This window comes from Mastomys coucha, unplaced genomic scaffold (assembly GCF_008632895.1).
Source record: "Mastomys coucha isolate ucsf_1 unplaced genomic scaffold, UCSF_Mcou_1 pScaffold13, whole genome shotgun sequence".
NCBI lineage: Eukaryota > Metazoa > Chordata > Mammalia > Rodentia > Muridae > Mastomys > Mastomys coucha.
The window spans coordinates 29,765,043-29,777,532 of NW_022196895.1; the positions used below are offsets into that span (position 1 = coordinate 29,765,043).

A 12,490-nucleotide genomic window follows, 5' to 3' on the forward strand; every position below is an offset into this window, starting at 1 on the left:
CAGAGCTATAAAAGAGAAAGACTCTGTCTTAGAAAGAAAGAGGTAAAAGGTGGAAGGAAAGGGAAAAGAAGAAAAGAGAACAGAAGGGACAAGGAGGGTAGGAAGGGGACAGGAAGGGGAGGGAAGGGGAGGAGAGGGAAGGGAAGGGACAGGAAGGGAAGGGGAGGGGAGGGGCAAGAGGAGAGGAGGGGAGGGGAATGAAGGGAAGGGAAGGGAAGGGAAGGGAAGGGAAGGGAAGGAGAGGGGAGGGAAGGGAAGGGAAGGGAAGGGAAGGGAAGGGAAGGGAAGGGAGACAGGCAGGCTACAACAGCTCTTACAAAATGGCTAGATGTTGGTTCTTAGTAACTCATCTAGAAGAATACAGTAGAAAGACTCAAAAAAAAAAAAAAAACCCTGGGTTTCTGTCCCTAAATAGACAGCCCCCACCTCCTTATAGCTCCCAGGACAGCGCTTTCCTCTGCTGTAAAATGGAAACATGCTTTTATCAGTGCGCTGCCTTGCAGGATTATCATGAGGCTGAAAGGAGATGCTGCCTGTGTATGGGCGCGGAGAGGACCAGACAAGGTCTGGAGAGGAGTTGTTCAAGGAACTCCTGTGAGCTTTGAGGACGAAACATTAAAACCAACTGACAGGGAGACTTTATTAAAGAAATGGTAGGTATTAGCAATACAAAACAGCTGCAACACCAATGCCCACCAACACCAACATAGAAAAAACAATCAGCAGGTGCTCTGCACATAAAGCTGACAAAACGAACCAAGACCACATCCCATGGCCTATTCACACAACATTAAAAACATACAGTTAAATGTGCTCAGTTAGAGACCCCACAAGCAGCAAGGTTACAAAGAAGAGTAAATAATTACCATGAGGTAAACAACGATCTCCGACAGGGGAGACGGGATGCGGACGATATGACTAGGGATTCCGAGCATCGCTGCTGTGGTTAAACTTCATATGCACACAGATACCCATAATCAAATATGAATGTGTATCTGTGATTTCACGTACTTCTATGTTACGTTTCATGATAAAAATAAAGAATAGCAATTTTAAAAAGCTGTTCTGGGTTCCGTGCAATTATATTAACAATGCTTTATTATATTTTTAAAAACCCCTTTTATTAGAAGTTATTTTGGTTCAATCTCAGAGGCACTAAATAAGGAAATTACTCACTTAAAACTTCTCTGAAAACAAAGTTTAATCACTAAGGAAGGCCTAGGAAATTATTCAAGGGACTAGTCCACCTGCTCACTGGTAAATACTGATCACTATGTGGTGATCATGCATAGAATCCCAGCACTTGGGCAGTGCAGGTGGAAGATCAGGAGTTCAAGGCCAGCTTTGTCTACATAGTCTAGGCAAGGCTGTTCCTCCAAAATACAGAAAATAACAATAATAATGTTAAGTAATAATAATTACTGATTGTTTGAAACTTTTTAGAATCAAACCAACATTTCTAGTGTTAGCAGCAGAGAGCTGAGCTGGGGAGATGCCAAGAGACCAAAGTATTTGCAGTATTAGTCTGAGGACCTGAGTCACAACTCTCTGGCCCCGAGTAAAGGCTGGATGTGGTAGTGCATCCGCAACCCTTTGTTCCTACAGTAAAATGGGAGGCAGAGTCAAGATGATCCCCAGAAGGTCACAGGTCTGCTAGCCTGGTATATGCAATTATGAACAACCAGAAAGAGACCGTCTCAGACAAGACAGAAAGCGAGGACCAACGCCCAAGGTTGTCCCAACCTCCACGTGTGCATTGCCATGTCTGTGCCCTAATTCACATACACAAAATGTTAGCATATACACACACACATACAAATGTGTATCATGTACTCAAAATAAAGTAAAAAGGGTTACCTAACTTCAGTCACCACCTGAACGCATTTCACACACCAGCCTAAAAGAAAATGCGTGAACGTCTTCGTGATTACTCACCAGCGGGCTGCGTCTGTGCTACCCTCTTGGGGTAAGTCTTGCTTCGACTTCTCACCACGTTCTGATTGGGCCGGGGAAGTTGGATAGAAAGATCTCGGCTCATTTGCAAAGCTGTCCTGCCACTTGAAAATGCGACACTTTGATTAGCAAAAGTAAAACCATATGGCCACGGAATTAAACACAGCCCAGCCAGAGGATCTTGCAAAGAAAATGAAAGAAAATGAAGGAAAAAAAACAAAACAAAACCCACCACCACCACCACCACCACAGATTTAACAGGCCATAAGCATGCAGAGGTTTTTAATTGCTGTCCATTATACTACTACCAAGAAGGTGGCACTAAACTGAGGGAGGGACTTAGAGCATGGGCAAAGAAGAGCTTGAGGGACCAGAGGGAGGGAGGGTTTAGCAAAGGTTGGGCTCAGTGGAAGAACGGGCTAAAAAGAGACGTTGCTGATGGCCTTGAGGTCCACAGCCAAAACCTGGACAAGTCATGATGGGGGAACCACACAAGGGCTAAGTCTACAAGACTGTACTATGCTCACGCAGCAGGTGGGACGGTAGACGGCAATAGCAGTGAAATCTTTTCTAAGCTCTGGGACAGTCGGTCATTTATCATGTCTCTTCACTTAACAAACCATGTGTCCAGGTAGAGAAAACAGGTCTAGAAGCCCACATAGGCATGATTCTCCAGAGATCGTGTGAGGATTTGGAGCGTAAGCTTCCTTCTCTTTCCCCCCACCCTGACTCTCTCTCTGTCTCTGTCTTTCCCTCCTTCCCTCCCTCCTTCCCTCTCCCCCCCTCTGTCTCTCTGTCTCTCTCTGTCTCTCTCTGTCTCTGTCTCTGTCTCTCTGTCTCTGTCTCTCTCTGTCTCTGTCTCTCTCTGTCTCTCTCTCTGTCTCTCTCTGTCTCTCTCTGTCTCTGTCTCTCTCTCTCTCTCTCTCTCTCTCTCTCTCTCTCTCTCTCACACACACACACACACACTGAAAGTCTTATGTGTTGACAGTTTGGCCTCCGACCAGCGGCCCCAAATAAGAGATGACTAGGTTGTGAGGTTAGTTTATAGCCCAACAGACTGCTAGAAGGTGGGGTGAGCTGAAGGAAGTAGTAACTGAGGTGCCTTCCGAGTGAACGTGTTTATATCAGGACGCAGATCTATCTGCCTCCTCTCTCTTCTTCCCTTCCCGCCCCCACCCACTTTAGCAGGAGCTCACCAGTGTGTCCCACCCCACACTCCCACTTCCACAATGCTTCTACCAAGGACCCAAAACAATGGACCCAGCTCTCCTTCAACTGAAATCTCTGAAACTACAAGCCAGAATAAACCCTTCCCCCTCCAGCTTAGAAGGCTACTCCGTGTACAGGCTCTGTTCCTGAAAAGCTTAAGACATCCCATAGAGAGACAAGACATGCTCCATTATTATTTGGAACATGAAGGTTAAGACCACCTACTCCAGACTTTCTCTAATGTCAGAAAGGCTTGGATAGTGTATACCTCACTGCACAGAGGAAAAACCATTTGTCATAAAAATATAACTAAATATGCAGACCACTGGGGCATTTTATAATGAGATTATACTTTCTTATTCAATTTTTCTTCCTAGTTTCTCTCAGAGTAATAAGAAAATAACGTCCCAAGATTAATAAGACTAAGGCCCAGAAATGTCAACTAATCTACTACCGGCTACACAAAACCCGGGTCTGGAACAGGTCTCAGGCTCCCCATCTGGTCAGTGCGGATCAGTCTGCAGACACGGAGGGACAGAACACTTAGCTATTTAATTTGAAACTCCAAGCCCCATGGAAAACTCAGCGCTGCCTTTTCCTAGCCGTTTGGTCTTTCAAGGTTTGCTCGTTTTTTAAAATCTCTACAGCCCCCTTTCTCTCATCAACACTTCTTCTTACAGCATGCTACTTCTCTGTGGTGTTAGTGATGGGTCTGCACTTACGAGGTACCCCACCTCCATGCCTCCTCACACCCCGGCATTGCATCTTCTCTGTTCTGGCTGGCAGAGCCACAGTTACTTCAGCATCAAAGTGAAGGAGAGGCAAACAGGGAAAGTTATGGCCTTCAGACACCAGATTCACTGATTGCGGGTCCTTGCCTTCACTGCGTTCCCAGGGGAGCACTCCAATTTCTACTCTATAACTGAGACACCTCTTTGGTGGGCCACTGTGCAGATCAAATAAGCAGAGCCTGGGAAAGCACCTGACACCAAGGAGGAGACGCTGAGAACGGGGTCTCTTACAAGTCGTGAAACCTGAGAGTTCCTATGCTTTGAGGACTCTGCTCCTCAGCCCTCCTGCGAAACTCCTGCAACTCGTCCTTTCAAGGAGCTTAGCAACAGCGAAGTGGAAAGGCTAATTTTCAAGGGACTCCAAAACGGAGCTATCAGTGTGTAACAAGATACTTAATTAGCCAAAGATTTAATCAGTCTCCATTTCAGACTACTGGTTCCTCAAAAATAAGAGAATCACAGTATCAGACTCGGGCTTAGCCTTCCTCCCAATTTAATTCTGAGACCCGATTATCCCATATCACTTCAAAATGTTTGGCTTCCCTTCTTAAATAGTTTTTCTTCACTTCATAACTAGTTTTCCTAAAAGATGCAAGAATCAACCTGGTGTTTTGCAAGCCCCAAGACAGAAGAGAGAGTAAAGACTGGGAGCCTGTCTTCCTCCACTTACATACACAGTACAAGGGCTCCTACAAAAACCACACACACACACACACACACACACACACCCCTCACACACACACAAACACACAGGCACACACACACACACACACACACACCACATACACCACACACACACTACATACACCACACACACACATACACAGAGGCATACACACACCACACCACACACACACACACACACACCACACATACACCACACACACACACACACACACACACACCACATACATCACACACACAAACACACACACACACACAGGCACACACACTCCCATACCACACACACACATACATACACACACAAACACACACACAGAGACATATACACACACACCATACACACACCCAAACCACACACACACACACACACACACACTGCAGCTCCTGGGACATGACTCCTTTGCCTCCATCTTACAGTACAGCCTGCAAGAAGTGACTATTGTACACAGAACTATTTCAGGGTGTCTCCAGATTACTTTAACAAAGAGGCAGACACACGACACTGGTTCAAAGGATGCTAGTTTGCTAACTCCTGTCACCAAACAGCCTACATTAGTGACCACCCAGCAATCAGAGACCTGTCCTGCCTGACCTCTAACCAGACAGATGAAACACCCCTCTCCCACAGGTGGCATTGAAGTTTGTGCTTCTTATATACAAATATACATAAATAGATAAATAAATACATAAATAGATTTGGGTCTCATTAAGATTTAACAGGCAGTTAACATTACCCATGAAATCAGAGCAGATTTAGCAGAGCGCCCAATTCTGCAAAGGTTACCTTTAATTGCTTTCTTGGAAAAAAACTATGCTTAGTATGCAAAATCCAATAAAAATAATTTCTAATAGTGATTCCCAGTAGCCATAATATTTGCATTTCAATAAACCTGAGAAACCAGGTATGGCTATGTTTGCAGAAGCCAGCTACCTCCAGCATATGTTGAACAGCTCGATTATAATTTTAATCATCTAAACACTAAGAAGGCAGATGCCTTCACACTAGCTGTAGCCCGCTGACAAGGAGACAGGGTAAGCGTGGTCTCTCCAGCCTTGGCAATGCCATGACTGGAAAAGCAGCACAAATACTAATTACTACCCATTGGTCTCAGAATAAGATAACTACTATCTCTTCAGTATCTCAGAATTCACACTCTTGTCTAAGGAAGAGCTCTGAAAAGCTAAAGGCTAAATATGTAGCACATCAACAAAAACCTTCATACACAATCAGAAGTACCTCGAATAAATACTACTTTTTTTTAGTCATCAAGAGAGTAAATATCCTACTGGATAACATGTTCACAGGAGGTACTGGACATCTACCGGTGATCATTCTTACTGGCTGTCTCTTGTCTCAGATTTGACACTTCAAAGTGGGTCATTAAAAGAGAACTAAGATCTGGCATATTGCAGTCTTGTAAACTCAGCTTTCTTTTTAAATCCCCCATGGCAGCATTTCATCCACTGCTGTCGCTGAGCGGCAGATAGAGTAGCCCCCCCACCATCTCCAAGCGGCATTTCTGCACCCTGCTCAGCTTCACCAGGCCTTGGGGCTGCTTCTCTGCCTAAGTGTGGTTCGACCTGAGTCTTTGTATATCCGGAGCCCCAAAGCCACTCCTCATACACCACAGCTTTCCACTGAACAGAACTCAAATAAAGCACATGCTTTTTCAAAACACAGAGCTCATTCCCACTTTTAAGGAGGGTACTGAAGAAAGAGCTAAGCACCTAGCTACATGGTGGTCAAAGGTTTCTCTCTACAGGTGGAGCCTGTCTAACAATCGGGAAGTACAAGCCACGGGGTCGTAGATCCCACTGCTTCCTAGCTCAGTCACTGTGAAAAGTCCCTGAGCTTCCCGAGTCTCCATTTCCTCAGTGTAGGGAATATCACAGCAGACTGTGGTGACTAATGGAAGCAATATTAAGTGTTAAACAATAACGGTCTAACACTCAACAAGGTTAGTGTGTAATTAGCAGTACTATCAGCAGGTTTTATATGTATTTAAGTTCTGTATGGAAAGACATGTTTTGATGTAGAATATAAATGATATACGTCATTCGATATGGGAACAACTGAATATTCTAACATCACAACCAGTCAGTTACAATCCAGAATATCTGCTTTGTTTTATAATCATGGAACATAATTAGAAATAACCGATAATTATAGCAAAATGAAATCCTGAATGTAATAAAGTCTACTCTGCTCTGAAAGCCCATATTAACTTTACATAGCTAATGAAGATGTTAAATACATTTAAAACTGGGAAATCATTTCTGTCAGGAAAGATTTATTTATGCAGAACGCTGGCACTGCTGGAGGGAGGGAACTCACATATTTCATTATGCCTGTCTATAGGTAAATAAATTAAAAACCTATTTACATACACAAACCCCAAGGGGAAAAATGTCATTTACCTGTACCGATGTTTATAACTTATGGACCCAAACTTGCTGAGTTTTCTTGACAACGAATTTGACTCTGTTTCTGGCATTCTAGTTAATTTTAAAAAGAAAACCAAAGACTTATAAATACAAGTCCTTATACAGTATTTGAACACAGTGCTATTACAGGAAACAATTTTCCCTATTCTACATACTATGAAGAAAAGAGTCAGCTATTATTTTAAAGTTTATGTTTAATTATGTGTGTGTTTGTGCCTGCATGTATGCGCATGTGGGTGCAGGTGCCCCTGGAGGGCAGAAAAGGGCATCAAATACCCTAAATCTGGAGATAAAGGTGGTTGTAAGCTGCCTGACATTGAGTTCTAAAAATGCTCTACAAGACAGCAATCTCCCTGAACAACTGAGCCACGTGTCCAGGTCAAGAACCATAACTAGTTACTTTAAACTAAGTTTGAAATACAACCCACTTTGGAATATCGGGTGCGTAAATATCAACTCCTAGACTTTCTGACCTTTCTAGGAAAGGTTAATGGTGGTTCACCGTGTTCTTTCTTATACTTCCTTGGGAATTCTGTCACCATTCTAATTTATTCAAGTGAGGGTTGAATGGCAGCTAATCACATCAGATGGTGCTGGTCCACTCTTTTTGTACACTATATTCCAGCATTTTCCATTTTGTACAGTCCAGTGCAGTATTTTCCATTTTGTATGACATATTCCAGCATTTTTCACGTCAGGGCACTCTGAATACACACCAGCATGGAGAGGTCCTGGGCCACAGATTAAAGGAAAGGCTTGGAGTTCTGGGTTATTTTTCTCCCCTAGTAGACCAGTACAAAGGACAAGGCCTCACTATGTAGCCCAGGCTGGCCTGGAACTCACTATGTAGTTCAGGCTGGCCTAGAACTCAGAGATCTTCTTGCCTCTGCCTCCCTTGCTGGGATAGAAGGCATGAGCCTGGAAGACTAGCTGTCATTTTGCGATATTCTCAATGCAGAGGAAATTGTCCCACCCAAGGAGTTTGGGGATGAGGGAAAGAAGCCATTCTCGAGTCGATAAACAATGCGTTATCAGCTAACACATTGCTTTGTTTTGATTTAAACTTCACAACACAAGGCCACAAAACCACAACAGTAACAATAACTGCAATAATGTAGAAAGTGTACCACCTTACAGAGCCGAGTGTGGTGGTACACACCTGCAATCCAGGATGTGGGAGGCAGAGGCAGGAGGATTACCCCATCTGCACTGAAATGCCTCAAAGGCATCTCACCTGCAGTCTATTCACAGCAAAACACCGAATTTCCATCCGTGCCACATGGATGCTAGGTAATTCTGAGCTTTTTCCATAAGGTTCCTAAAAACCATCCCTGAATCTGTCTCACAGTGAGCAAAGATCTATCTGAAGGTAAGTGCATACATCGAGGTATGCACATGTGTGTGCACAGATGTGCATCGATGCAATCAAGAGACTGAGGAGCTGAGTAAATTAGGGAGCCATGTCTACATTCATGGAACAGAACACTGGTCATGAAAATCAAGCACCACCTTCATGTACGCTAACAGAGGACAAAAGGTTCCATTAACATACCTGAAAAATGTATGGTGCTCTACACTGCACTTCCAGAGGTGCTTGCAGGCAGTTTTGCTTCGAGCTTCAAAGAAGAATGAGGTTTCGTTACACTGCAAGAGACAGGCAGGGAACGCTGATTACTGGTCAGGACCCTCTTCAGATGGCAGCCCTCCTTCGGGGAACCGAAACTCAGGTAACAGAGATTAGCGCCGAAAGATAGCTACTTTTGGAAGATTGCATTAAAAATTACTTTCCATGCTAGGCAGTGGTAGCACAGGCAGATCTCTGTGAGTTCGAGGCCAGCCTGTTGTATAGAATGAGTTCCAGGACAGCCAAGGTTACACAGTAAAACCCTGTCTCAAAAAAAAAAAAAAAAAAAAAAAAAAAAAAAAAAAAAAAAAAAAAAAACAACAACAACAAAAATACTTTCCACTAACTATAATTATGAAACATGACTTGTATTTAAATCTCAACACAGTTACATTTATTATCTCCTCTGCATCATCGCATGACTATGGATAATCTGAGCAATGGCACAGGACACCTACAAGACTGCCCGTCAGAAGCAGCCCCTGTGCACACAAAAACCTTGTGGAATTCAGCTCCTAATGAAGAGGGAGATGTCCACACACACAGTGCTTAGCCATACTGCTTTCAGAGAGGGAGAAACCACACTTAAACTCTGTCAGGAGCATCTTAGGGAGAACCAGTGAGAGGAGCAGCCTCCAGCGCACTGAACTATTGGGCAGATCACATTAAAGTATATAATAGATGCAGCATGTCATGAAACAGGTAAACGAGAATCTTTAACTGCCATTTTAATCTAGTGGTTATTTAATATATAAGAAACTAAAAACACATTAAAGGTAACTCTATTTTGTTTGTTTGTGTGTGTGTGTGTGTGTGTGTGAAATGCTACTTTAAATCACTAAACAGAAAAATAAAGCAAAAACTGAATGAGTACCATAAGCCCTATGCAGTAAAATTTAAATTTAAATTCAAACACCAAATTTAAAAGTCAAACACCAGTCTTGAACAGAGCAATGCTTGTTGAATGAGTTTCCTAAGGACTCATAAACACAATATCAGCAGTGCATGGGAGTAACTGGAATATCCATCCACCATTTTAGCAAGGACTCTGACATTGTGTACATACACGCATGAAGTCCTCCCAAGCCCAACTAGAAGGATTCTGCCAACTCAGGGATGTATTTGTAAAATATGGACATGGCAGAAGTATGCCCCCCCATTCACATTACAGCAAACCTAGCTCCATATCAAAACCTTATAAAATAAAGGAAAGACTTTGGGGAGATTTTCGGGTGCTCTGTTTGGGTGTTACCATTAGTAAACAGCAAATGGAGAAAATAGGCAGTAAGGTCAGAACAAGATATTAAGTTGAAATGCTCATGGAATGCCAAGTGAGCCAGTAAGGACACAGGTGCCCCACTCAAAAGAAAGGTCGTGGCTTCTTATACAAGCATCGTCCCCTGAGAACACATAAGACGGCCAGAACAGAGGTGAGTGTTAAAGGTAAGCCATGGGACGATGCTTGTGAGATGGGTCAAGATGGTCCAGGAGACAATGTGTCAGAGAGGCTGGGGAGAGATGTCTCAAGAGACACTGGAAGGTCAAGTGGCTTTCAAAGACAGTTACTGCTTTCCACAGTGAGACTATCTGGTGGCTTTTGTACAAGGTGTAGGATCATAAAGTTAGTGATGAGGAAGAAATTCGGTGAATTTAGAACATCTTTTTCCTCACCAGCAAAAGAACCGAAGGCTGGAGAAGAGTAGAGAATGGAGCAGGTAAGAAATCTCAGACTCCCATGGAGAGGGGGGAGTGCTCACAGAGCAAGCTCTCTCTTCCAGTTCTCTTTTCAAAAGCATGTGTATGTGTGCATGTGCACACACACACACACACACACACACATACACGCATGCACACGCATGCACGCACACAGACACAAACACATACACACACATACATGCGCACACACACACATACACGCATGCACACGCGTGCACGCACACAGACACAAACACATACACACACATACACGCACGCACACGCATGCACGCACACAGACACACACACACACACACACACACACACACGGGGCGGGGGGTGGATTCACACAATTATGGGTACACAAGGTGGATTCACCATGAACAATTCAATTCCTCCCTACCGCCATTGTTCCTAGCTCCGGATCTAGCAACCACTGAATTGTCTTAACTACAGTGTCTAGGTCCCCATTTAAGAATTTGCCTGGGAGTGAATTCTACAGGGCTAAGTCACAAAGGACAAGGGATAACAGGTCAGGCTGCTTGTCCCTCAGGCACACGTGGGGACAGGCCATCTCCCTGTTCGTCTCAGGGATGGAAGCACCAGGCATGGCAGTGAACACCTAAGTCAAATTTTGAAAAACTTTAATTACACAAAACTCAAATTTCCAGAGGTACTTGGGAAATTCTAAATGACTCAGTCTTTGAAAGAAAACAGATTCCCTCCTAATTTCAAACTTTCCTTGGGTTGTTTTTTACTTTATCATTCACGTGTCTATATTATTTTGCTTTTCTTATTGAAAAATGTCAAAGGATGTCTAAATTCTTAATATACATTTTAATCTATCACCACTAATGAAAAGATAAAAGGTACTTCAAATCCAACTGGAATGTGGATTTTCTCATTTCTTGGGCACAGACATATTAGAGGAACCCAGGAGCCTCCCACAGGCCCTCCTAATTACCTCTGCCACGAACCAATGCAAGTATGAACTCATTCCCCATTTACAGAAGGCTTCAAGCAAGCTGCCTATTTTCTTTTGCATTACTGACAAAATGATTCAAATACCAAAGCAAGATTAATGTTACTGAAGCCAGAGCCAGGTATTCAGAGTAAATTCGGGGTACTTTTGCCATGTACGGCTGGCACCAATGTGCTGACAAGGCACTTCTGGATCGTTTCAGGACAGACTCGGCCACTCAACACATTTCTGCTCCTTCCACTCAGAGGCTTGGCTGAAGAAAGCCTCTATGAGTTCGGGTAAAATACCCGCCCCAGCATCCAGAGCTTGCTGAATCTTTCAAAAGGCTCAGGCCCTTCAGCCATTCATGCTGCAAGCCACGCTGCTGTCTGGGTCTGTTCTTTTTAGTTAGTAAGTTAACCAAGCTTAAGTCAACTTGTAGCTAAGATAGAATGTGGATGCCACTGTTCCTGGGGTCTCTGAGGAGCACCAAGTTGGGGCACATCCTTGATTGCATTGTTGGGAAGAACTGAGCACCTGTATTACATATCCACAAATGCCCAACCAAGCACCTTGCATATTCTAGGTGTCGCTGCTCGTTGTTGCTGAGTGTCTCTCTTGGTGAGCGTAAGGATGGGTGTGTGAGTAAGTGTGCGTGTGTGCAATCATGTACATGCATGTGCATGTATATGTGTGCACACATGTGTGTATGAGTGTATGCGAGCATGTGTGTGCATGTGTATGCATGTGTGTACGCACACGTGTGTATGAGTGTATTCGAGCATATGTGCACATGTGTGTGCATGCGTGTGAGTGTGTGCAAGCATGTACATGTCTGTATGTGCGCACACATGTGTGTATGAGTGTGTGCAAGCATGTGTGTGCATGCCTGCATGTGCGTGTACGTGAGTATGAGTGTGTGTGAACGTGTGTGTGCACGCATACTCGCACACGCATGCATGCACATGCACACACGCAGCTACTTTGCTGGCTTCTGCTCTGAGCGTTGTCACTGTTGACAGGATCACTGAAGCAGTTCACACTGCAAAGGCACGGCCACTTAGGCACCCACTCCATTTTCAGTCTCCGAAGCCTGTGCTTCTTGACATAGGACATTTCTGTGTCACA

At 44.0% G+C, this 12,490-nt stretch overlaps 1 protein-coding gene across 3 annotated transcripts in view; it reads right to left on the reverse strand.

The window, feature by feature from the left end:
- Epb41l4a (erythrocyte membrane protein band 4.1 like 4A) overlaps positions 1 to 12,490 on the reverse strand; it is a 208,049-nt gene that overhangs the window by 60,908 nt on the left and 134,651 nt on the right. For 2 of the 3 annotated variants that reach the window (XM_031365271.1, XM_031365272.1), the window contains exons 11-13: positions 8,635 to 8,726; positions 7,056 to 7,133; positions 1,936 to 2,057 (exon numbers count right to left, since the gene is read on the reverse strand). In XM_031365271.1, coding sequence (XP_031221131.1) covers positions 1,936 to 2,057; positions 7,056 to 7,133; positions 8,635 to 8,726 — 292 coding nt within the window. The remainder of the gene's footprint in view (positions 1 to 1,935; positions 2,058 to 7,055; positions 7,134 to 8,634; positions 8,727 to 12,490) is intronic. The other variant, XM_031365273.1, reaches the window with a different exon arrangement.